This window comes from Sparus aurata, chromosome 18, assembly GCF_900880675.1.
Source record: "Sparus aurata chromosome 18, fSpaAur1.1, whole genome shotgun sequence".
NCBI lineage: Eukaryota > Metazoa > Chordata > Actinopteri > Spariformes > Sparidae > Sparus > Sparus aurata.
The window spans coordinates 22,812,350-22,838,147 of record NC_044204.1 but is presented as its reverse complement, the minus strand read 5'-3'; the positions used below and the strand labels follow the sequence as shown (position 1 = coordinate 22,838,147).

The 25,798-nt window shown below is 40.1% G+C and overlaps 1 protein-coding gene across 1 annotated transcript; it reads right to left on the bottom strand.

Annotated features, from left to right (window-relative positions):
• Window positions 1–17,602: 17,602 nt before the first annotated feature.
• On the bottom strand, window positions 17,603–20,450 carry LOC115569180 (uncharacterized). Its single transcript, XM_030397126.1, has 4 exons — window positions 20,369–20,450; window positions 20,163–20,186; window positions 19,518–19,612; window positions 17,603–18,962 (listed from the first exon to the last, which is right to left on the bottom strand). The coding sequence occupies exons 1-4, from the start codon at window positions 20,393–20,395 to the stop codon at window positions 17,636–17,638; spliced, it is 1,473 nt and encodes a 490-aa protein (XP_030252986.1). The 5' UTR covers window positions 20,396–20,450; the 3' UTR covers window positions 17,603–17,635.
• Between the last annotated feature and the right edge of the window lie 5,348 nt (window positions 20,451–25,798).

The following is a 25,798-nucleotide window of genomic DNA, read 5'->3' as shown; positions in this document are numbered from 1 at the left end:
ATCAGTTGCTGGAGAGCGGGATAGTTTTAAAAGGTACTTTCACCCCTGTGTCATCACTAGTTAACCCTGCAAAAAAAGTAATTATCTCTAATGTTCCCCCTTTTCTGAAGTATGAGCTATTAGAAAAAGAGCTGGCGAGGCACGGACAACTGGTGTCCCCCGTAAAGATGATCCCCATCAGCTACAAGTCTCCTCACCTGAAGCATGTCGTGTCTTTCAGGAGACAAGTTTCATGGTCCTTAAAAAAAGTGACGAGGAGCTGAATTTGGTTTTCAGATTTAGGATCGATGATTATGATTACATTGTGCATGTGTCCTCGGACACAATGAAGTGTGTGAAACTCACTGTGCATAAACAAGCGGGGATCGGGAACATCAAAGGGCCTACTCAAAATCCCTCAAAGACGCACAATCAAAATTTTACTCCAACATAATAAAAGAGAATACTGGAAACTCTAAGCAGCTATTCTCCACCATTAATCATCTCTTCAAGCCACAAACAGCCCCGCACATAGAAACTACAAAAGAACACTGCAACAATTTCATGGCCTTTTTCAGCTCCAAAATTGACTTCATCCATGCCATCCTATCTGGCTGTCTCTCCACTCTACCTATCCTGACTGTTGACCCACAGTCTGCGATCTCCAAGACTCTCCACTGCTTCCCTGAAGTCTCACAGCAAGAGGTTGAGGACATCATCAGGAGGATGAAACCCTCTACTTGTGCCCTCGACCCCTTTCCTACAGCCCTGGTGAAAACAAACATCTCTATCATAAGTCCTCTGATCACCACAGTGATAAACTACTCCATCCAAGCTGGCCATGTTCCACCTGCCCTAAAAACTGCCATAATCAGACCAATCCTTACAAAACCCTCCTTGGACCCTGAAATCCTTGCCAACTACAGGCCCATTTCCAACCTTCCATTTCTCTCCAAGGTACTAGAAAAAGCTGTTTCTGCCCGCCTACAGGATCACCTGAAACAAAACAACCTTTTCAAAAGGTTTCAGTCTGGTTTCCGCTCCGCCCACAGCACTGAAACAGCTCTGATGAGGGTCACAAACGACTTGCTGATGACGGCTGATGCTGGCTCACCCTCTCTCCTCATCCTTCTTGACTTGTCTGCAGCATTCGATACTGTTGACCACTGTATACTTCTAAACCGGCTACATCACACCATCGGACTCACTGACACCGCTCTCGACTGGTTCCACTCGTATCTCACCGACAGGACAGAGTACGTCTCCATTGGAGGTGCAAGATCAGGGACACACACTGTCACCTGTGGGGTCCCTCAAGGGTCAGTCCTTGGCCCCACCCTTTTCACACTCTACATGCTCCCCCTTGGCCAGATCATCCGTCGCTTTGGAGTCTCATTTCACTGTTATGCAGATAACACACAACTGTACATTAAAATGGACTCAAGCCCCTCTGCAACTTTGCTTCCACCATCACCATTTTCTACTATCACCACCTGTCTGGAGGAGATAAAGGCGTGGATGAAGCATAACTTCCTGCAGTTAGACAGCTCCAAAACAGAAGTCATACTTGTTGGCACCCCTCACCAGATCCAGTCATCCTCCATAACCAGCATCACGTTTTCCGGGCAGGTCATCCCCCTCTCCATGTCTGTCACTAACCTTGGGGTCATATTTGACCCTCACCTCACCTTTGAGGCTCACATCAAATGTCTCTGCAAAAACTCCTTCCATCACCTCAGAAATATTGCCAAACTCCGACCCTCACTCTCCTTTCCCGATGCCGAAAAGCTCATCCATGCCTTCGTCTCCTCCAGGCTGGATTACTGCAATGCACTACTGATTGGAACCCCCAGCAAGGGCATCCAAAGGCTTCAGTATGTGCAAAACAGTGCTGCTAGGATCCCGATGAGAGTGCGAAAGTATGAACACATCACACCCACCCTCCATTCACTTCATTGGCTTCCCATCTCCGACAGGATTGATTACAAGGTCTCCCTCCTCACCCACCAGTGCGTCCATGGCAACGCCCCCTCCTATCTTAAAGAACTGCTAACCCTACAAACCTCATCTCGACCCCTCCGCTCAACCAACTCTCACCGTCTCCAGCCCCCCAAGACTAAGTTCCACACCTTAGGGGACCAAGCATTCTGTTCTGCCGCCCCTCGTCTATGGAACAGCCTCCCTGAATACCTGAGGGCACCACAGACTGTTGAATGCTTTAAAAAAGGACTTAAAACTTTCCTTTTTAGCAGAGCCTATGACCACTAAGTTGCTATTGACTTTCAGGTGTTTTTTCTTTTTCTTTTTTTCTTCTACTAATATTTTTCTTGTATTGGTGCTTTTCCTGCAGCACTTTGAGATTTATCTAAATGTAAAGTGCTTTACAAATTAAATATATTATTATTATTATTATTATTATTGTTTTGGCTGTGGAGCTGAAGGGCATTTGATCCGCTCGTGTCAGGAGAGAGCCGGAGGAAGCCGGCTGGCGGCTCCTGCCACGGCTCCCGCCAGCTGTCGGGGACGGTGGCGGAGTTTCTGTGCCGGCCAAGCCGCAGAGGAACACGCAGGATATTCCGAAGGAAAACAGGGCTGACAGTGATCGGGAAGGCGAGGTCATGGAGGGTCTGATGAGTCAGGAGGGTGAGCAGACAGTAGCAGAGCTGCAATATTGGTCACACTGCGACCCGAGTGGCGGAGTCTGTGTTGTATGAGGAAGAAGTTATGAATGATGATGATGTTTCTAAACTGTCAATCAAAAGGAAAAATCCAGAAAGTAAACCAAACAGTGAACAGGTGTCAAAGGTATCAAAGACAACCCCTCCGTGCTCCTCCTCTCAGCCAGTGGACAGTCTGATGAGCACACAGGACAGTGGAGGTGATGTCACAGGGAGCTCACAGCTGGAGATACAGAGTATTTACTCCTTCGGCAGAATCCGCTCGTTTTTACAAGAAACAAAAGGCATGAGACTAGTTAAAGTGGAGGAATATTTCCCAGATCTACAGCTGTTCCTTGACTCTGTTAAATCTTTCTCAAAAAATGCAGGATGCCCTGGCCAGCAGGCGTTCACTGACCAAGAGGTGTTTCACCTCAAAAAGCTGGTCATAAAAGTTCGGTCACAAATTGCTCATGAGTGAGTTTTTACTGTTGTCCTCCTTTTTCTGCGTGTTCCTCTCGGCCTTGTTTGGTTCCAGCCTTTCCTTCACAAAGTAAAGAGAGCTGCTCTTTTCAGTTTGTTCACAGGTAGAAAACTAGATGTAGTTTTTCTGCAAGAAACGCACAGCACAGCTGAGAACGAGCCTGCATGGAGAAGAGGGTGGGATGGAGAAGTCGTCCTCAACCATAAGAGCAGTAGCAGTGGAGGAGTTGCTGTCCTGTTTTCTAGAGGTTTTTAACCCAGTTCTTGTGTCACTAAAAACATTATTGAAGGTCGCTTGTTGAAAATACAAGCTGTGTTTGAAAATGTAAAAATGACCTTCATTAATGTTTATGCTCCCACCGTAGGCATAGAAAGGGTGTTTTTTTTAGACATTTTAAATACTGTTGTCAACAACTGCAGTGGGGAAGGTTACTTGTTCCTGGTGGTGATTTTAACTGTACTGCAAATGCAACTCTAGACAGGAACCATCCAGAACCACATGGAGCCTCCAAGAGCTGTCTAATCAAATTAATTGAAGAAAACAATTTATGTGACACATATTAAACTTCTCAAAAGGAAAAAATCAGCTCTGTCAGACCTGCTGGGTTTCTCTGCTCAAGGAGCTCTGGTTTATTCCCGTTTCCAGTATGTGGCTAAAATGGATGCTCCCTCTCACTTTTTCTTTGGCCTTGAACAGAAGAATGGACAAAAAAGACTCATGCATTCCCTGCTGTCCGACACTGGGCAGCTGCTGCAGGAGTCGGGAGAGATACAGAGCTGTGCAGTCGCCTTCTACAAGGAGCTCTTCAAGAAGGAGTTCCAGGAGAGACCAGAGGTGGCGCAGTCCTTCTATGAGGGTCTACCCAAGGTTCCCATGGAAACCAACGCTGAGCTGGATGCACAGATCTCTGCAGACGAGCTAGCTGTGGTACTGCAGAGCCTGGATAGTGGGAAAGCTCCAGGGATTGATGGTCTTCCTGCAGATTTCTACAAGGCTATCTGGCCTGTGATCGGCCAAGACTTGCTGCTTGTTCTCAGAGACAGTTTTAACAAAGGGCGTTTACCACTGAGCTGCAGGAGGGCGGTCCTCACACTCCTCCCCAAGAAGGGTAATCTACAGCAAAGAAAGAACTGGCGGCCAGTAGCTCTGCTCTGCACGGACTATAAAATCTTGTCCAAGGTGTTGGCCACGAGGCTGAGAAAAGTGATGGAGCATATCATTCACGTTGACCAGACCTATTGTGTACCCAGCAGGCTGATATCTGACAATGTTTCTCTAATTTGGGACATTTTGGACCTCTCCAGTTCATTGGGCTGTGACCTTGGTCTGATTTCTATAGATCAAGAAAAGGCTTTTGACCGAGTTGAACACCAGTACTTGTGGCAGACACTGCACGCTTTTGGGTTCCACTCTGGTCTCATAGCCAAGATCCAGGTATTGTACAGTGACATTGAGAGTGTACTAAAGATTAACGGTGGGTTAAGCGCTCCTTTTAAGGTTGGGAGGGGGGTCAGAGAGGGCTGTTCCCTGACTGGCATGCTCTACTCCATGGCAATAGAGCCTCTTCTACATGAACTGAGACGGCGCATTTCAGGTATAAATCTCCCTGGTTGTCAACAAGTTTTTAAATTGTCTGCTTATGCTGATGACGTTGTTGTCATTTTAAAAAAACAAGACGATATTGATGTCCTTGTTGAAACTGCTGATGTGTTTGGTACAGTATCCTCTGCTAAAGTCAACTGGGGAAAAAGTGAAGCTTTAGCAACCAGTGATGAGTTAAGCAGACAGCTCATTTTACCTCAGGGGTTAAGATGGAACAAGGGAGGTTTTAAATATTTTGGTGTGTATCTTGGTGATGATTCCTTTAAGTGCAAGAACTTGGACAATGTTTTAGAGATGGTCGAGGGATGACTAAAAAGGTGGAAATGGATTTTACCACACATGTCCTTTTAAAGGACGGATTTTAGTAATAAACAACTTGGTATCTTCCATGCTGTGGCACCGACTGGCATGTGTGGACCCCCCGGCGCGTCTCCTGGCCAGGATACAAGCTTTGTTGATCAACTTCTTCTGGGACCGTCTGCACTGGGTCCCACAGAGTGTGCTGTTTCTGCCCAAGGAGGACGGAGGACAGGGGCTCATCCACCTGGCCAGCAGGGGCGCTGCTTTCCGACTTCGCTTCATCCAGAGGCTCCTCGCCGGTCCAGCAGACCTCGTCTGGAGGCCCATAACCCAAGCAATACTAAGACGGGCTGGAGGGTTGGGTCTCGCTGCGCCTCTGTTCCTGATGGACCTGAGTGCTCGCAAACTGTGCAACCTTCCACAGTTTTATAATGGACTGTTTACAGTGTGGGGATTGTTCATCAAGCAGAATCTGGCCAACTGTGTTTCCTTGTTTTGGCTTTTGAAAGAGCCAGTGGTGCACGGGACCCGCTTCAACGTGGAGCGCACAGCGGGATCTTCTGTGCAGCAGCTGCTTCGCTCGGCGGGGGTCGTCACGCTGGGACACGTGGTGCAACTATGTGGACCAGGTCTGAACAACGCTGCAGCTCTGGCCTCTCGTGTGGGAGTCAGGTCTGTCAGGTTCATAACTCACCTGCTCAACACTTGGAGATGTGAGCTAACACGGACTGAACTCTCTTTACTAACAGCTCACTGTAACGGACACCGTCAGCCAAACAAGGATGATCCCTTCCCTGCACTGACACTTGTTCCTGATCTTAAAAACTGCACTGGTCGACAGCTGGAGTCCAGCAACACTCCACCTAACAGGCTAAATGATATGAAAGGAAGAACCATGTACAAACTGTTGGTTCAGGTTCGCAACAAGGACAAGCTCAGCAGTCGGACTGACACCCCTTGGAGAGCTCATCTAGGGCTCAATGATGAGGTCAGACCTGCGTAGAGAGCACTATATAAACCACCGATAACCAAAAGAGTTGGAGATCTGCAGTGGAGAATTCTCCATGGGATCGTAGCTGTAAACGCTTTTATTTCTGTAATTAACCCAAATGTAAATGAGAAGTGTCCTTTCTGCCCACAGAGAGAAACTGTGTTTCACTGCTTCATGGAGTGTGGCAGACTGGACTCCTTGTTTCAGCTGCTGCAGCGAATGTTCACGATGCTCGGTAACAAATGTTCATTTTAGGTTGTCCTTACCTACAGAAGAAGAGATTGAAATGTCAATTGATTAATTTTATTTTGGGCCAAGCTAAAATGGCGATCTACCTCAGTCGAAGGAATAAATTAGAAAACTCTGGATGTTGATGCAGCTACTTTATTTGTTAGAATGGTTAAGGCCAGATTAGATATTGATTTCAGTTTTTACAGAACCACAAATAATGTGGAAGAGTTCTCCAAGATATGGAGCCTTAAGAATGTTTTATGCTCTGTTATAGAGCATGAGTTGATCTTTGGACTCATTTTGAATTAAAGCATGTTTTGCTTTTGTTATTATTGTTTCTTTATTAATTACTTTTTCTTTTTTTTTGTATTAATATTTTGTTTCCATTCTGAAAAAGAAAGGTCTTTGTACTTACGGATTGTGTTAAGTAAATAAAGAGGTTTGGAAAATTCCAAAAATTCTCTCTCTCTCTCCCTCTCAATTTCAATTCAATCCAATTCAATTGGCTTTATTGGCATGAGGTAACACCGTACATATTGCCAAAGCAAGCGTTTGGAATTCAAAATAATAATAACAATAAAGGCAAACAATATTTACAATAAATTAGTTGTTCTGTGTGTATACTTTGTATAACTTATGATTGACTAAATCATAGTCATAGTCATATCATGACTGTAATAACAAAAATAAGAAAACAACAAACAAACAAACAAACAAAAAATATTGTCACTTCCTGTCTCTCAGTCTATGGCAGGCACAAAGACTATGGAAGTCTGTGTGTGTGTGTGTGTGTGTGTGTGTGTGCGTTTATGTTGATACGAGAAATAAGTAAATAAATACACGAATAAGTAAGAATGAAATAATTAAAAACAACTAAAAGAAGTAAATTCTGAGTTGTTTCTCAGGTTCCACTGGCTGTCCTCGGGTCGTGACATGAGATGATGAATTTGGCTGCAATGGTTTCACATTGGGGCATTTCGCCAAGTAAATATGGGAGTTTCTCCATGTCTGTTGTGTGTTCAAATTCAGGGGGTATTTGTATCATTTTTGGGAAAGTGTTGATTTCTCAGAGCCTGGTATTTGGGGCATGAGGTGAGGAAGTGCGGTTCTGACTCGACCTGTTGTCTGTCACAGTGGGAGCAGAGTTTCTCCTCCTCTGGCAGCCAGCTCTGTCTGTGCCGACCCTTCTCTACAGCCAGGCTGTGTTCACTGAGTCTGTACATAGTCAAGGCTTTTCTTAATTTAGGATCTGTTACTGTGCTCAGATAATTTGCTAGTGTGAAGTTTCTTTTTAGGGTCAGATAACATTTTAATTTACTCTGTGTTTTAGTTGTTTCCTTCCAGTATGCGATATAGATTTCTTTTTGTTGGTTGATAATTTGGTTTGGTCTGATTGGCTTGGTGTTGTGGTCCCGAGGCTGTCCGGGCCATGTTGGGTTGTCTGGACAGAACCGCAGGACCAGCTGGCTGAGGGGACTCTTCTCTGGCTTCAGCTCTTGGCAGGTTAGGGCTTTGTGATGGTATGTCTGGGGGTCACTAGATTTTAGGTGGTTGTAAAATTTAATTGTTCTTTTTGTGTATTTTCAATATGAGGGGGAATTGGCCGAGTTCTGCTCTACATGCACTGTTTGGTGTCTTTCTCTGGACGTGCATGATGTTCTTACAGAACTCTGGTTGGAAAGATTCTATTATTGTTTTGTCCCATTTGTCAAATTCATGGTTTAGTTTTGGTCCCCAAATTTCACTGCCATAGAGAATTTTTGGTTCCAATACAAATTGGAAAATTTTAAGCCAGATTGCAATTGGAATGTCCAGTTTGATACTTCTTCTAATTGCACAGAAAGCCCTCCTTGCTTTGTCTCTCAGATCTTTCACAGCCAAGTTGAAGCTCCCTGTGGAGCTGATGTTGAGACCAAGGTAAGTGTAGTTTTTTGTATGTTGTAATTTCGTGGTGTTCAAATAGAAATTGTGTGTGTTGTCCTGCCTTCTGGACTGCTTCTGGAAGATCATAATTTTGGTTTTCTTTGGGTTAACTGTCAGAGCCCAGGACTGACAGAATGTATGCAGGAGGTTGAGGTGCTGCTGTAGACCTTCTTTTGTTGGTGACAGCAACACCAGGTCATCTGCGTACAGGAGACCCTTAACTTCTGTGCCATTCAGATTGAGACCAGGTGACGTGGATTGATCTAATTGACATGCAAATTCATTGATGTATAAATTGAACAGGATTGGACTAAGGTTGCATCCCTGCCTCACCCCACAACCTTGGGGAAAGAAGGCTGTTTGTTTGTCTCCTATTTTAACTGCACATTTACTGTTTGTGTACATAGATTTTATTACATCATATGTATTTCCTCCAATGCCACTGTTGAGCAGTCTGTAGAAAAGACCCTCATGCCAGATGGAATCAAAGGCCTTTGTGAAGTCAACAAAACATGTGTAGGCCTTTCCTTCTTCTTGTCTAATTCTTGCTCAATCAGGGTGTGGAGGGTATAGATGTGGTCTGTTGTCCGAAAATTTGGTAAGAATCCAATCTGACATTTATTCAAAACATTTTGGTCATTGATAAAACTGATAAGTCTTTCATTAATAATGCTGCAAAAGGTTTTTCCCAGGTTACTATTTACACAGATTCCACGGTAATTATTAGGGTCATATTTATCTCCATTTTTATAAAGTGGTGTTATTAAACCTTTATTCCATATGTCAGGAAAAGTGCCAACTGCTAGAATTATATTAAAAAGTTTGAGTATAGCCAATTTTAATTTATGGTCAGAATATTTGATCATTTCATTTAGGATGCTGTCGACTCCACAGGCCTTTTTAGCTTTCAGGGATTAGATGCTTTCCGTCAGTTCCTGCTCTGTTATTGAAGCATCTAGAGGGTTTTGGTTGTCTTAAATTGCTAATTCTAAGGTTTTCCACTTGGCATGTGTTTTGTTTTGGTCACTGTTCTTTGCAAAATTGCTGTATAATTCAGTAAAATAATTCTCTAATAATAATAATAATAATAATAATAATAATTCTCTCTCTCTCTCTCTCTCTCTCTCTCTCTCTCTCTCTCTCTCTCTCTCATCCCATTTCCTGTCACCTCTGCTGTTCCATCAGTAAAGCAAAAAAGGCCAAACAAATATACTTAATACAGTCAATATCTCTAATATTAAAAAGTTTATTTTACTGAAATATATTAAACTAGGAGGAAATGACAATGGGCTCAGGACAGACGATCAGTCATGTGTCACAGCATCTTTAACTTCACCATACAGTGAATACAGTGAGTGATGATAGCTGCCAGCTCCCAGCAGCTGACCTGTGACTGTGTGTCAGTCCCTGTTTACAGTAAACCCTTCACCCACTCCTTGTTTCCATTCAAGAAATGCTTTCACTTCTTTTGTTCGATCATTTATTTTTCTCTTTTGTTTTCAACAGGCGTGGTGCAACTGTGAATGCAGTCAAACCACTTCTGATGTCTTAATGAAACAAACTTGCACGCTATGGTGAAAAGCAGGCACTAAAAAAATCTGATGCAAAAAATAGGAGACATGTTCTAGGAGAGAGTGGCCCAGAGCTGTAAGGGGGAAGGCATGTTGCATCCTCCTGAACTCTAACATAGTGATGTCCACTCTGTTACCCAGGAAGGATTTCCACCCACACACAATACAGAAAGTGAACATCAGCATCTCCAGAGAATGTCAACAATTAGAAACTGTCTTGTGTGCAGTGAAGAAATGTATGTGAGAAAACTTCCTGCTCCTGAATTCAGATAAATCTGAGATGCTGGTCATTGCCCCTGCCCGACAGAGACGCCACTTTGATCAGACGACAGTAACTCTTGACAAATGCGTAACTTCTTAAAGTTCTACTGTCAAGAACCTTGGTGTTACTTTTGATTCTACCCTCTCTTTCGATCAACACATCAAAGAAACAAGATCGCTTTTTACCACCTGTGCAACATTTACATTTACATTTAGGGCATTTAGCAGAGGCATAAGTGCCATGATTTAAGTACTTAAATTAGGTCCTTCATCTGCGGCTGACGCAGATAGACTGATTGAAGCCTTTATTTATCTAGGCTGGATTATTGCAATGCCTTATTTTCGGGCCTTCCGCGTGACAGCACTAAAAGTATAGAGATGGTTCAGAATGCTGCAGCTAAAGTCTTAACACGGACAATAATATTTGATCATATTACACCAATCATAGCCTCTCTACATTGGCTCCTAATTCATTTAAGATCAGACTTCAAGGTGCTGCTTACCTCTGGTACGAAACCGTGGACCCTACAAAGACAAGTGAATTCAAATTAACAATACATATTTAAAAGCAAAGGTTTGTATTGCTTTAAATTTGGTGTTCATCATGTCAGGATTTTATCAGCCAGTTTTACACATTAATGCCAGGACTAACAAACACCATACATATTCAAGTCAGACCTGTTGTCTCCCGCCCCCCCCCCCCCCCCCCCCCCCCCTCGCTCTCATCCCATTTCCTGTCACCTCTGCTATCCTTTCAATAAAGCAATAAAGGCCAAACAAATATACTTAATACAGTCAATATCTCTAACATTAAAAAGTTCATCTTACTGAAATATACAGGGTGTCCCAAAAAAATGGATACACACTTTAGCAGCTGATAACTCAATTGTTTGTTTTTTCTTTGCAGATCAAACCCATTGGAATTAATGATGGCAGCCAGACTAAACTTTGAAGAAAGGAAATTCATTCTAAAATGCTACTGGAAGTATGAAAAAGCTGTTGAAGTGCAAAGACAATTTACAGGACAAACAGGTGGATTGGACGGAGGGGTTTTGTTGAATACCCTCCGCGGTCACCAGAACTCACACCACTAGACTTTTTTTTTATGGGTATACCTAAAAGACAAAGTCTACGCTATGAGACCGGCAACAATTGCTGAATTGAGAGCAGCCATTGAACGTGAATGCATGCAAATACCAAGGGAATTTTTTCGTGATGTGTGCGATTCCATTGCTTTGCGTTGTCAGCAGTGTCTGTTTGAGAACAGGCGGTGACAAAACAATAAAATTATGTTTGTAAATTCTATTAAAATTTGAAAATTAAATGAATTTTAACAAACACCAACTTTACAATCATTTAAAGTGTGTATATCTTTTTTGGGACACCCTGTATTAAACTAAGAGGAAATGACAATGGGCTCAGGACACATGAAAACAGACGATCAGTCATGTGTCACAGTATCTTTAACTTCACCATACAGTGAAGAGACCACCTGCTGAGTGATGATAGCTTCACCAAGCAGCCAGCTCCCAGCAGCTGAACTGTGACTGTGTGTCAGTCCCTGTTTACAGTAAAACCTTCACCCACTCCTTGTTTCCATTTAAGAAATGCTGTCACTTCTTTTGTTCGATCATTTATTTTTCTCTTTTGTTTTCAACAGGCGTGGTGCAACTGTGAATGCAGTCAGACCACTTCTGATGTCTTAATGAAACAAACTTGCACGCTATGGTGAAAAGCAGGCACTAAAAAAATCTGATGCAAAAAATAGGAGACATGTTCTAGGAGAGATTGGCCCAGTCTGTTAGAGCTGTAAGGGGGAAGCAGTGGCGGTTCTAGACCAGTTTTAATAGGGGGGCCAGGTTGGGGCCGGCTTTTTTGCTAGGGGGCACATACAACCCGGAAAAAAGGATAAATCCCTCATTCAGACAAAGCAGTGTTTACAATTTCAGCAATTTTGATTGGGTAGTAAACTGCTGAGACACTTTATTTCTGCCTTTCCCTTCAGAACAAAATCATTGCAAGAAATCTGTCATTGTATTATTAATGCAGGCTCCCTGTCAGGGGGGCCACAGGGGGGTCCAGACTCAGAGTTACGGGGGCACTGGCCCCTGTTGGCCCCCCCCTAGAACCGCCCCTGGGGGGAAGGCATGTTGCATCCTCCTGAACTCTAACATAGTGATGTCCACTCTGTTACCCAGGAAGGATTTCCACCCGCACACAATACAGAAAGTGAACATCAGCATCTCCAGAGACTGTCAACAATTAGAAACCGGCTTGTGTGCAGTGAAGAAATGTATGTGAGAAAACTTCCTGCTCCTGAATTCAGATAAAACTGAGATGCTGGTCATTGCCCCTGCCTGACAGAGACGCCACTTTGATCAGACGACAGTAGCTCTTGACAAATGTGTTATTTCTTAAAGTTCTACTTTTCTTCTTTCTGTTCTGTTTTTTGGGCTTACTTTTGATTTGATTTAAGTGCTAAAATTAGGTCCCTCGTCTGCGGCTGACGGAGATAGACTGATTCAAGCCTTTATTTGTCTAGGCTGGATTATTACAATGCCTTATTTTCGGCCCTCCCGCTTGACAGCACTAAAAATATTGAGATGGTTCAGAATGCTGCAGCTAGAGTCTTAACACAGACAAGAATATTTGATCATATTACACCAATCATAGCCTCTCTACATTGGCTCCTAATTCATTTAAGATCAGACTTTAAGGTGCTGCTTACCTCTGCAGCCCGTCTGTCTGGACCCTACAAAGACAAGTGAGATTAAATTAACAATACATATTTAAAAGGAAAGGTTTGTATTATTTCAAATTTGGAGTTTATCATGTCATGATTTTATTAGCCAGTTTTGCACATTAAAGCCGGGACTAAGAAACACCATACATAAAGAAAAAACAGAGATTGTTCAAAGTTGCCGTGATTTACTAGATTGGGTCCGGCCCAGCAGGCCATCCCAGCAGGGACTGACAAACCTTGTTTTCTACAGTTCTAAATTAAAAAGACAATAAAGTCTTACTGATAAGATCTATGAGTCTATGTCCTAGATTCTACAGAAAATTAGGAATGCCAATCCCTGCTGGATACACACATTTTATCCTTTAGCTCTTGCTCTGTTTGTTTTAAATGATATCCAATATTCATTGAAAGAGTTGTAGTTCTGATTTTATTTTCACAATGTATTGTTCAATGGATCTGCTTATATGATGTTGTTTTCATACAGCAAGTAGCAGGAACTACGACTATCATCTTGTGGTACAATCCTGTTTGTATCAAGCTTATAAAATGATCTTGAAGTGGAACTTTGTCCTGATGCTCATTTCCTCCAACAGGTGAGCCTGCTCGAGCAGCATCCTGCCCTTTATCAACCAGTCTGTGCTTTCATGTAGAAAACTTGTCCATTGTTCATTCATTTTCTTCTTTTCATCTTGTAGCTGTGTCTTCTAGTTCCTTCATAGTTTGGTGTTTTTTAATTACATTTTTTTTTAATGACATTTTCTCCTTTACTTGGTTTCACATCTTCACAAACAATCAATAGTCCTCTCTCAAATTGACCTTACATAAAGTGAACCATCTTTTCAGGTTTTTTTATACAAAGCAAAACAAAACAAAACAAAAATGGGGTGTCTTGAGTTTGAGAAAAAAAATGCAATACATACCAGTTATAATGAGACAAATAAACTATTCTTTTCCCCCCTTTTTTTCAAACAAAAGAAGGGCATTTCGGGGCGATATACATTTTCCACTTTTCTCAAACTTACTTGAATATATGTTGCTGGAGCCTCAATGAAAATGTGATTCTTTCCATTACAAAGATTTCATAGATGATGTCATACCAGCTCTCAATAGATGGAGCATTCGGTTGGAGCCATTTCCTTGTAATTGCTTTTCTGGCAGCAATACTTAGGATACCAGAAGTTAAGCGTAAAAGGCCCAAAAGGAGTTCGTCCCATTTGAATTTAATTTTCGTTCCAAATATAGTGACTCATTCTAAGTAAATCTTACGCCAAAAGTCATTTACTTTTGGACAGGCCCAGAACAAGTGATAGTGGTTGGCTTCCTGAGAGCCACAGTTCCTCCAGCAGCTGGCGCTGCCTGAGTGATGGGATTTCTGAGCAGGTGTAATAAAGAATCTATAAACACTCTTCCAGCCAAACACCCTCCATACCACTGAGCTCGATATCCTCCATTGAAATTCACAATATTCCTTCCAAACTTCTTCTGAGATACCACTTTTAGATTCCCTCTCCCATTTTTGTTTTAAATAAGTGGAGTTTGTTAACTTAATCTCTTGAAGAGCCCTAAATAGTCTAGAAATTACTTTAGGCCCCGTGTCTGTTTTATAGGCACTAATAAGAACCTTTAATAAGCTATTTTCAAATGTCTTTTTACCCTGCAAAACAAAGCTGTTAATATGGTGACATACCTGAAGAAATCTGAAGAAGTCACTATTATTTAATCCATGTAAACACTCAGTGTCCCCCAATTGAAAAAGGTACAATATGAGGAAAGGCCTCTGTGAGCCCATCCCTTGTGACTTACGTCCAGGTTGTTTGGGATAAAATCGAGGTCATGTGAGCACCAGTTCAGCATCTTAATTTCTTCCAGGAGACCTTTTTGTTAATAACCTTTAGCCAAATTTTCAGCGATAAGTTAATCAATTTATTACCTCCTTCCATTAAACTCTTGATAAGTCTTTTATCCCCCAAGCGAGTCTGGATTGGAACAGCTCCTGACACCCTCTCTTCAATTTTATTTCCATCTTGCAGATGTGCCGATATATAATAATCTTTCAGGCATGGGAGTGCTATTTCTCCTTTGTTTTTCATCAATTGAAGAGCCCAAGAGTTTATCCCATTCATTGAACCGTTCATCGTTTATCTCAACTGGAACCGTCTAAAACAAATATAGCACCCTAGGTAATATATTCATTTTTACCGACTCAATCTGTGACTCAAAACCTAGTACTGGGATTAAATTCCACCTCCTTATGTCTTCCTTTATCTTTTGGCTTAATGAGTTAAAATTTTGGTCATACAAATTGGTTAGCTCTCTTGGAATGATTAATCCCAGGTATTTAATATGATCCATATCCCAATTTAATTTGAATTTGGAGCTAATTATCTGGCAAGATCTATAGCAGAAACTTGATATATGAGATTTGGAAATATTGAATTTGTATCCTGATTCAGTGCTAAAGGCATTCAAAAATTATAGTTTGGTGTTTTTTGGAATAACCAGATTTTGCTAATTGGAGGCAGAGTTTTTGCTTTCTTTGATCTTTGGCTGTTTTGTGACACAATTATAATTTCTTTGGTTGTTTATTGTTTCATGTATGTTTCTGTTGATAGAATATCAATACCTTGTGTGATGTTGGACATTTCCAATTTGATCTTTATAATCTCTATTGACGTGTTTCAGTAGCATATTGTGATAGGATAATAACAAAACTTTGTGACATACAAGTGTTGTCACGTGCACTTTTTATACACTGTGTAGTATTTGTTTGTGTTTGTAGTCTTAAATACTGTTGACTTATTTACCTTTATTCTTTAATGAGTTTTCTGACCACAAAAAGAAATGTAAGGGGGAAAAGTGGATTCTTTATCAGATGGAAAGCAACACTGAGGAGACAGAAAGAGCCAACCTTCAAGATGAAAATGGTTCAAATTCATTTAACATTTATTTTAATGCATTCAGTTTCAAAGAGTCCCAACTATGTACAAATCCCAGCATCCCTTAAAACCTGCAGTCCAGTGTAGGTGCAGCAGAGAAGGTGGTGGGTTGTCAGTCTCTCTCTCTCACTCTCCACACCTTTGCCTTCTTTCCTTTTTTATCATCTGTGCCAGCCTCCTCATCCTTAACATATGGCCCAGGTGGAACCACGTTGAACCACGACATTGGTCCCCTTGCGCCATTCTCAGAAAGCTGATTAGTGGTCACCTGTGCCTGTTGTAAAATCAAGAGATTCACCAGGTGCAGGTTATCAGGCAATCAAGTTAGTCATGCTGATTGCAGACATCAGGCAGTGACAAGAAGTGCAAACACAAACCAATTTGCAACAATAAAAGCATGTAATACAACAAAACACTCACTAATGCAAATAAAAACACAGGAAGCAACAATATAGAATACTTAAAAACAGTCACATATCTGAAATGTAACTACATATTTTGTCTTGTAGCTTTAGTTGAATAAAGTTACTTTTTTCTTTTTGTCTCCTAAGAACATTATCCTGTTACACGTATTCTGTCACTTCCCAAACCTTGTTGTTTCATTCCTAAAAAGCAACATTTCCTGTAACAGCTGATGAAAAACCTTGTATGAACAGGAAGTTAGGTTAAATCACCGTATTCATGGCACCAATGGAAATTGAATGGTGGAATTTTATCATTTGTTATAAAAAGGGATTACTAAGTAATGATGTGTGCCTGCTGAGAAATCACGTACTGCTCAGAGGCTCACAGTAATCACATGAACACTTCCTGTATGTGTCCTCGATGAGCTTCAGTGTCACATCAGGCATCACACAGGCACGTCAGTCCAGAATGCAAACAATATCAAATGTAAATCAAATGAACTGAGAGAGAGAACAGCTGTTTTAGTGCCACCATCAGAAGAACAGTTCTTGATATTAATCAAACTTTCAATTAAGACTGGACTGTTCTGCTGCATTCTGCTGTAAGTCAACATGAATTATAGAATAAGACACAAAAGACTATGGAGAGTATTTACTTTAAATGGATTTATTTAATTGATTTCTTTATCAGAAGCATCTTTCACTCAAGTTTCACTATAATCATCATCCTTCGTCACCACATGCAGTTAGTTGACCTACACTGTGTGTCCTGGTGTTTGACTGTTCTCTGGTGTATACTGCCACCTCTTGGCTCCCTGTTTATTGTTACCAAGTCCAAACAGAATTAGATGAAGGAAAAGAAAAAACAAGAGGAAAGAAAACGTCAATCAAAAGTCTGCGTGAAAAGAATAGTGTTTCTGTTTTTCCACATCTTCAGTCTAAATTACTCCACACACCTTACATCAGGGTTTTCATTTCATCAGCCTGTTTGTGATCAGAAGCTTTATTTGCTACGTATTTGCTGATGAAAGGTTTAGATATTAATTCAAAGTGTAATCTTTTATGATTTTAGAGTCACTGAGTACAATACATGGTTTCATCATAAGTAAGTGTAAGATTACAGATTAAATTATAGTTAAGTACCCCAAAACATGACTTAATAATTATTGTAATTTGAGTAGTTGTTATTAGTTACTCTTACCCTGTAACCATAATCAAAAGTAGTCATGTGACCACAGGAAGTTTACTTCACACTCCTTAACTCATGTTGGACTGAAACACATGCAGAGGGTGGTGAACAAACCAGAGCTTGATGATGGGGTGAGCTGACACACATGCACACACACACGATGACGAGGAAACAGTGCACACACACGCGATGACGAGGAAACAAAGCACACACACATTCTAGATTATTAAAATTTTATTGTAAGGAGCTCAGGACAGAGCAGACAACAAAGATCCAGAACAAACGTGAGTTACAACTGTAACCAGTACAATAATTACAATTGATACCCAGAGTTTATATATCAATTCAAAAAATGTATTTTTTATCAATTCAACATATTCTGATTTCTATCCAGGATGTGATAGAGCTGTAAGGGGCTGTTGTCCCCCAGCTGAAGATCTTCTACAGCAAGATGAACCTGTGCAGTCTTGAAATCAGCGGTTATTGTTTCTCTTATCAGTGACAAAAAACTGTTGTTCACCATTTCAACCCACTTCTCTCTCAGAGTTTTGGAGATTTTTATCCCAATGTCCAGATCCTGGAAGTTTTCAAGACTTTGGACAATCATTCTCTCTCCCCTCTCAACATGATCTGTTTTCAAACCAAATGTTGTTTCTGTCAATTCCTTAAGACTGGTAAGAACAGATTCAATGTCTTTACATAGTTTCGGCCTCTTTTTGACTTCAACATCTGTGAGGTTCAGGATCTCCCCAGGTGTTAATTTCTTGAAGTCTAATTTGAAGGACATACTGTCACATTGTTCAGTATATGGATAAAAAACACTGCTGGGAGAAGAGATGTCTGTGACATAATTGAAATAGTTTGGATGACTTTGTCCCCAAAACCTTTTGAAAGCAACGGTTGTAGAAATTCCATATTTATTGAGCCACTGATCTGCTTTCTTTCGTAGTAGAAACATACACGGGTCTATATGTGTTTTTTCTCTCTTCATACATGGGCTGTTGTGCGTATAGATGAAAACATGTTGCACATCGTCTACATTGTTCTGAAAGAGATTATCAATGTTTTTGATTAAGATTTCCTCACTGTGTAATGTATCTCTAATGATGGAATCAGAATGACTTCTCTTTGTTGAATGACGTGGATAAAATAGAGAAGAAATCTCAGTTTTACCATCTTTAAAAAACACAATAGCAAACGCGTACTGCTTTTCCTTTCGGCTGTGTTTCTTTTGGTGTTTGTCAAAGAGAGACTGCATAGGCTCATCTGCTTCAACTAAAGGGATAATTAATTTTTCTAATTTCAAATATAATTTCATTATGTCAATAAAAAGATCTGTTTTTTTTTCATCATCTTTGCTTTCTTTTAACTTATCCTGGAACCACATTATAAATGCTCCTGTATTGTAAGTAATACCAACCGAGGAGTTGTTATTTGGTGAAACATTCGCAGCCGGTGAATCTTGAGCACTGGCTGTTGTTGATGTCACTGGTTGTAAATTACTGGTATTTTCAATTGAGGGCAAACACAAGCTTTCATGATGAGCAATAAGTTCTAAAATAAATTGCTGCCTTGAATCTATATACTGGACTTTAAATAACTTATTAAAAGAATCATATTCATATGATATTTCTTTGAAAAGATAATTCTCCAGGTTTGAGTGATGATCCTCCTGCTGCTGGTCCTCTTCCCTGGGTAATGAAAAGTTTAACATTAATTAACTCACAGGACAAAATCATATAAATTTAACATCATAAAAAATTATGTTATAAATAGAGCTGAAAACTGTTTTCTTTGATTCTCTCTCCCTTTTGAAATGGGAATTGACAGAACAAGGTTATACTGTTGAATACGATGGAGTTCAGTGCAAAGTCGAGGGAAACTGTAAAGAAAACTAAAGAAAAACAACACTTTGATGACAAATGAGGAAGTCATGTGAGCAAGAAATTTGTTAATTTGCTTGGGGAAAGTTAGGTTGGTTGTTGAACACTGAACCACAAATGGCTTTTTGTATCCTCAAAAGTCATAAACAAATGATGTCGTCCTACACATCACATCAGAAAACCTTTTGTCCCTCCACTGTTAAGGTTGATAACATTGGTGCAAATGGAGGACACGAGAATCTTTGTCAGGAATAAGGAGCAGAGAGGGAGGCTCGTCTTGGGTTCTTGAGAGATTTGGGGTCTCATTTTCATGGGTCATCATATTTTGACTGACTAAATACAGCATTTTATTTCTTAGAGTACCTTTCGTGTATGAAGAACGGCAGCACGGTGGAACTGGTCGATGGTGTCTCCTGTCTCTGACGTTTTTCTGGAATTTGTTGTCTGCTGCTGTCCGGCTTAGGGAGGAAAAATACAATCATTACCATCAGTCACAAAGTGCACATATAAAAGTGGGTCTTCATGTTCTCAGAAGTAGGTTAAAGTGATCTGAACTGAAGATTTATTGATGTTGGTTTAATCCGATACAGTTACTAATTCAAAAAATGATTTGTTCCTGCTACCATCAGCCTGATAAACAGCACTGTGTCATTCTCTGTCCTGTTTATGTGTAAATTCCCCCCAGGGATAATAAAGTTTACTTTGACCTTAATTACCTCATAAAAAAATCTCGAAAGTAACCTAATCCTAGCATCACAATATTAAAGTAATGAACTGAAGATCTCTTGATGTTGGTTTACAAACAGTATGTTATTTTGATATTACTTTCCACAGTTTTTATAATTGTTTTTCACTTTGGTTGGAAATGCAAAAATTTATATATATATGAATATGAATATATCTAAATAAGTCTCTCATATAAATCAATCTATCAATCTATCAATCTATCTATCTATCTATCTATCTATATATATATATATGAATTTATAGGGTAAAATAACCACTTACCTCTATGGCGCGACACTTTGGACCCTACAAAGACAAGTGAGATTAAATTAATAATACATATTTAAAAGGAAAGGTTTGTATTTCTTTAAATGTGGTGTTTATCATGTCAGGATTTTATCAGCCAGTTTTACACATTAATGCCAGGACTAACAAACACCATACATATAGAAAAAAAACAGAGCTTGTTTAAAGTTGTTGTGACTTACCAGATTGGGTCCGGCCCGGTGGGCCATCCCAGCAGGGACTGACAAACCTTGTTTTCTACGGTTCTGAGTTCAAAAACCAACAGAGTCTTACTGTTTGATAAGATCTATGAGTCTAAGTCCTTGATTCTACAGAAAAATAGGAATGTCAGTCCCTGCTGGGTACAATAAGTTGATCCTGTAGCTCTTGCTCTGTTTGTTTTGAATGATATCCAATATTCATTCAAGGAGCTTTAGTCGTAGGTCTGATCAAAGTGTGAAAGTGTGTTGGCTTATAAACCCTCCCCTTAGCCAATCATTTTTCACAATCGGTTGTTGTCATGTCATGGCTCTTTTATTCTCTCCATCGATCCATCTTTACAGTATTCCTCCTCACAATTTAGTAAAATGCTTTCACTTCTGTTTCAGATAAATCTTTCTTTCTTGTTCTCTACATGCAGCTGTGGATGTGGTCAGACAGGAAGTGGCATAATAAAGCGGACTCATGTTATACAGCGGGTGATTAAAACACATCTTCCAAGCATCAGTGATATCTGATGCTCGGAAGACAACACCCATCCTCCCAACACAGTCTGTACCACCAGACCACAGAGCAGCTTCTCCTCACCCAACCTGTAATAATCTGGATTTATTTTCATGATTTGTTGTTCAATTCATGTTGTTTTTATACAGCAAGTAGCAGGAACTACGACTATCATCTTGTTGTACAATCCTGTTTGTATCATGCTTATAAAATGATCCTGAAGTGGAAATTTGTCCTGATGCTCATTTCCTCCAACAGGTGAGCCTGTTCAAGCATTCTGCCCTTTATCAACCACTCTGTGCTTTTATGTAGAAAACGTGTGCAGTGTACGTTCATTTTCTTCTTTTCATCTTGTAGCTGTGTCTTCTAGTTCCTTCAAAGTTTGATGGTTTTTTAAAAAAACAGATTTTGCTAATTGGAAGCAGATTTTTGCTTTTCTTTGATCTTCTTGATTTCTTTGGTTGTTTATTGTTTCATGTATGTTTCTGTTGCTAGAAGCATGCAATACAACAATACAATCAGTCATGCAAATAAAAACACAGCAAACATCAATATAGAATACTTAAAAACAGTCACTTTGGCCCATATCTGTAATGTAACTATATATATGTTTTGTCATCTAGCTTTAGCTGAATACAGTTACTTTTTTCGTTTGTATCCTAATAACATTATTCTTTTACATGTATTCTGTCACTCCCCAAGCCTAGATTTCCTGAAAGGTGGAATTATATCATTTAGTATAAAATGGGATTACTAAGTAATGATGTGTGCCTGCTGAGAAATCATGTACTGCTCAGAGGCTCACAGTATTCACATGAACTCTTCCTGTATGTGTCCTCGATGAGCTTCAGTGTCACATCAGGCATCACACAGGCACGTCAGTCCAGAATGCAAACAATATCAAATGTAAATCAAATCAACTGAGAGAGAACAGCTGCTTTAGTGCCACCATCAGAAGAATGGTTCCTAATGTTTATCAGTCTTTTAAGACTGGACTGTTCTGCTGCATTCTTCTGTAAATCAACATGAATTATAGAATAAGACACAAAAAACTAAGGAGAGTATTTACTTAAAATAGATTTATTCAATTGATTTCTTTATCAGAAACATCTTTCACTCAAGTTTCACTATAATCATCATCCTTCGCCACCACATGCAGCTAGTTGAGCCACTTCACACACACACACGCACGCACGCACGCACGCACGCACGCACGCACGCACGCACTTTTACAAATTAATTCTAATTGATGATTTCATTTTATTTGGTTATTTAAAATGAGGTATACTTTATGTAAATGAGGTATATCATACCATAAATGACAAAAATAAGTGTAAAATATATGTTAGATATGTAAGAAATATGTTCACCAAAAAGGTGAAACAGAAAAAATTGGTGATCATTTTATACCTGATGCATTATTAGCAGTCAAAAGAGACCGGGTCAATTTGACCCGAGAGGACAAAAGGTAAATGGGTAAAGGGTAAGGGTAATAAGAGGGTAAAAAGGGCCATTGTTAAATTCATGGCATTAATAAAGTTTATTCTGTGTCATTTATACTAGTGCATTGCCCGTAGGAAGTATGTATTCCTATAGAAAAGTGGGAGATTAAGTAGCTTTTTCATGGATGGCCAAATGAGGTTGTGTTTGAAGGTGGGACGTCAGGGATATAAATGGCCGTTTTTGACTACTTTTGATTATACCATTATATTATTTCACCTTAAAAACTATTTACCTTGCCTTGTTTGGTGTCATTATTTTCAGCACAACCTCACATGTGTGACTGAATAGTTATTTTTTCATTTTGACATGATGTACTAACACGATGGACCTAAAATCACAAAAAAACATCAAATCCGAGTAGGAAAAAGTTTTTTTTACTGTGAAAAGCACAAATATGTTTAACAAACCATTTTTATTACTTATCATGCAAATATAAATTGTTGTTTGTGAAATTTGTGCAAGAGTTTATGAAATTTGCAAACTTGTATGTAACTATTTACATTTAAATGCAGGCAATGCGTCAGACTCAGGTCTCTCTCAGCTCATCCTCTTCACATTCAGCCGTCTCCTTGTTGTTTTGACTAACAACACAAAAAAACCAACTCCACTACACATTAAAACACACTGCACCAAACACTGCATAACACACTACTATACACTCCAAGCATGCTATATGTCACAAATCTCCCAACTCTCAAACTCGCTATCTCTATCGCTGTCCCTATCACCGTCACTGCTGCTGTAAGTCTATCGCCAAAGTCCCTTCCACAACTTCCCCCGTTCCTCAGCAACCAAATCACGTGGTTTGCCATATTACTTTGTGATTGGTTGGTGTGGTGCCTTTTTCCACCAATAGAAACGAGTTTTCTTGCTTGCAAACACTTGCTGCTTGTAGACACTTTCGTGACAAAAGCCCGTCTTTACCAATTCTTCCTGCACCAGACACAAAGAAAACGTGATGGCATTTTTCTCGAAAAAGCATTGCGGACATTATTTTTCGTAAATCCAGTTTTGGACGTGCCGGCGCGTCCGTCGACTCAGGAGGTGGGCTGTGGGGGTGGGCTAGCAGCTAGCCACACATGAACATCCACAGATTCCTATTCTAGTTTGTTGTCCTCGTGTATCCGGATCTCCTCAGACCCGAACAGATTTGGTCCAGACTCGTTTAGTCAGATTCAGATTCACAGAACAGAATGGGACCGAACTCTTGGAACCGCCAGCAAAATCCAGGTCCAGCTCGCGCCGCTGCAGGTATAAATCTGCTTGTTTCTTAAAGTGTGTCGTGGGAGTGAGCTCTGCAGTGATTGGCTCTGTTGTGCACGTGGCTGTGGTGGCTACAGTTGACAATGGTAGCAGAATTCGTAAATAATTTATGAAACAATTTATTAACGGTATCATTGTAGTCCAAACAAATCCGACGTTGCACACCCTTAAACCACGCAGCAGCCATGTTGAAAATCTCAGGTCAGTCTGATCCTGATCTGCAGAGATATTTGAGGAACACACACACACACACACACACACACACACACAGACAGAGATTTCTTGCTTTTATAGAGAGATGTCAGTATTTACTGCTGGCTGTTTACCACTAGAGGGCTCATTTTACCTCCAGGGCAGGTTGAGGCAAGTTGTGCCATAGGACTACTTTTCTTTGATCGGTCTTTGTTCTGAAAGCATCATAGTTAGATAACTTGTTTTAATTTGTTGCCTGGGTACACAACAACCTGAGGTGTGTATAGTAACTATTAATTGAGACAAATACACTTTTATTTTGCAGTAAAATGATGAAATAACCATATAAACAAACTCATTAAAGAAATGAGTGAGACTATCTGCAGACAGCTGAACATCAGGACCTGAACAAACCGACCAATCACAGGACTGGATGGAGCTGAAAGCGTCCCACATGATGAATCCACTGACCGGTTGGAGGTGCAGCAGAGAGTTCATCATGTGTGTCTTTCCATGAGACAAAGCTTCACTCCTCAGTCTAATTTATTGCCCTGTGTATGTCCGGACATGCCAAGGGAACACCAGAGAGCTGTGATGGTTCAACTACAGGCAGACTGATGATGATGATGATGATGATGATGATGACAGAGGACAGAGGACAGAGCAGACAACAAAGCTCCAGTAAAAACTCCAGTTTCAATTGTAAATCAAATCAATTTTATTCATATAGCCAATCACATTGCCTCAATGGGCTTTACAATCTGTACAGTGAACAACATCCACTGTCCTTAGACCCTCGACTCGAGTGAGGAAAAACTTGCCATATTGATTGAAAAAAAAGACCCTTTTAACAGGGTAAAAAAAATGATGGAGGAAACCTCAGGAAGAGCCACAGAGGAGGGATCCCTCTTCCAGGACGGACAGACGTGCAATAGATGTCGCGTGTACAGAAAAGAGCAACAAATCACAGTTTACAAGTTATATTGACAGAATGTCTGATACAATTATTGTACTGGTTATAATTGTAACCAGTACAGTAATTGCAACTGGTACCAAGAGTTTAACTACCAATTCAAAAAAGTTTTTTTTTTATGTATTCTAAAAGAACCCTAAAGTTTGGTGTCACTGCAAAAAGCGAAGGTCCAACTTTAGAAGATATTTTAAAAAATACATGAAAATAATTGGTATTACATGATATTGTGATCAAAAAGAAGGATTAATTTTATTATTTCAACATATTCTTATTTCTATCTAGAATGTGATAAAGCTTGAAAGGGATTTTGTCATCTAGTTGAAGGTCTTTTGCAATAATATAATCCACTGCAGCGTTGCAATCTTTGTATATTGTTTCTCTAATCGGTATCATGAAACAGTTGTTAATCATTTCATACAATTTCGTTCTCCAAGTTTTCAATTTTCTCACGATGTTCTCCCCCTGATCTTGGATGTTTTCAAGACGAACAATAATTTCCTCTCCCCTCTCCAAATGATCTTTTCTCAGCCCAACTGAGTTTGCTAGTTCCTTCAGCTGTTTAAGAATATTTTTGATTTCTTTGTTCTCGAACTTCTCAGGATCCAGTTCAACAAAATATTTACTGCCTAATTTAAAGTTGATAGTGTCACATCTATCAATAAATTGTTCAAAAAATTTATTTACTTTACCCTTGGGATAGATGTCAGAATACTTGAGATAATTAAAATAGTCTGGACCAACTCCCCAAGACTCTTTGTAAACCACCTCAGTACTAAATCCATAATCATTTTTCCACTGATCTGCTGTTCTTTGCAGTAGAGACATACACGATTCTCTGCATTCTTCTTCTCTCTCCTTACACGGGCTGTAATGCGTGTAGATGAAAACATGTTTAACATTGTTTTCATTGTTCTTAAAATGATGATCAAGAACTGTGATTAAGATTTCTTCACTATGTAATAGATATTTTATGGGAGGA

Excerpts from the sequence above, each read along its gene's own strand:
- LOC115569180 (XM_030397126.1), bottom strand. The coding sequence starts at position 20,395 with ATGGCCCACCGGGCCGGACCCAATCTG. Across the intron at positions 19,613-20,162 it reads CAAAGTGTCGCGCCATAGAG|CCGGACAGCAGCAGACAACA; the intron begins GTAAGTGGTTAT and ends TTCCTCCCTAAG. Across the intron at positions 18,963-19,517 it reads CCGTTCTTCATACACGAAAG|GGAAGAGGACCAGCAGCAGG; the intron begins GTACTCTAAGAA and ends TTCATTACCCAG.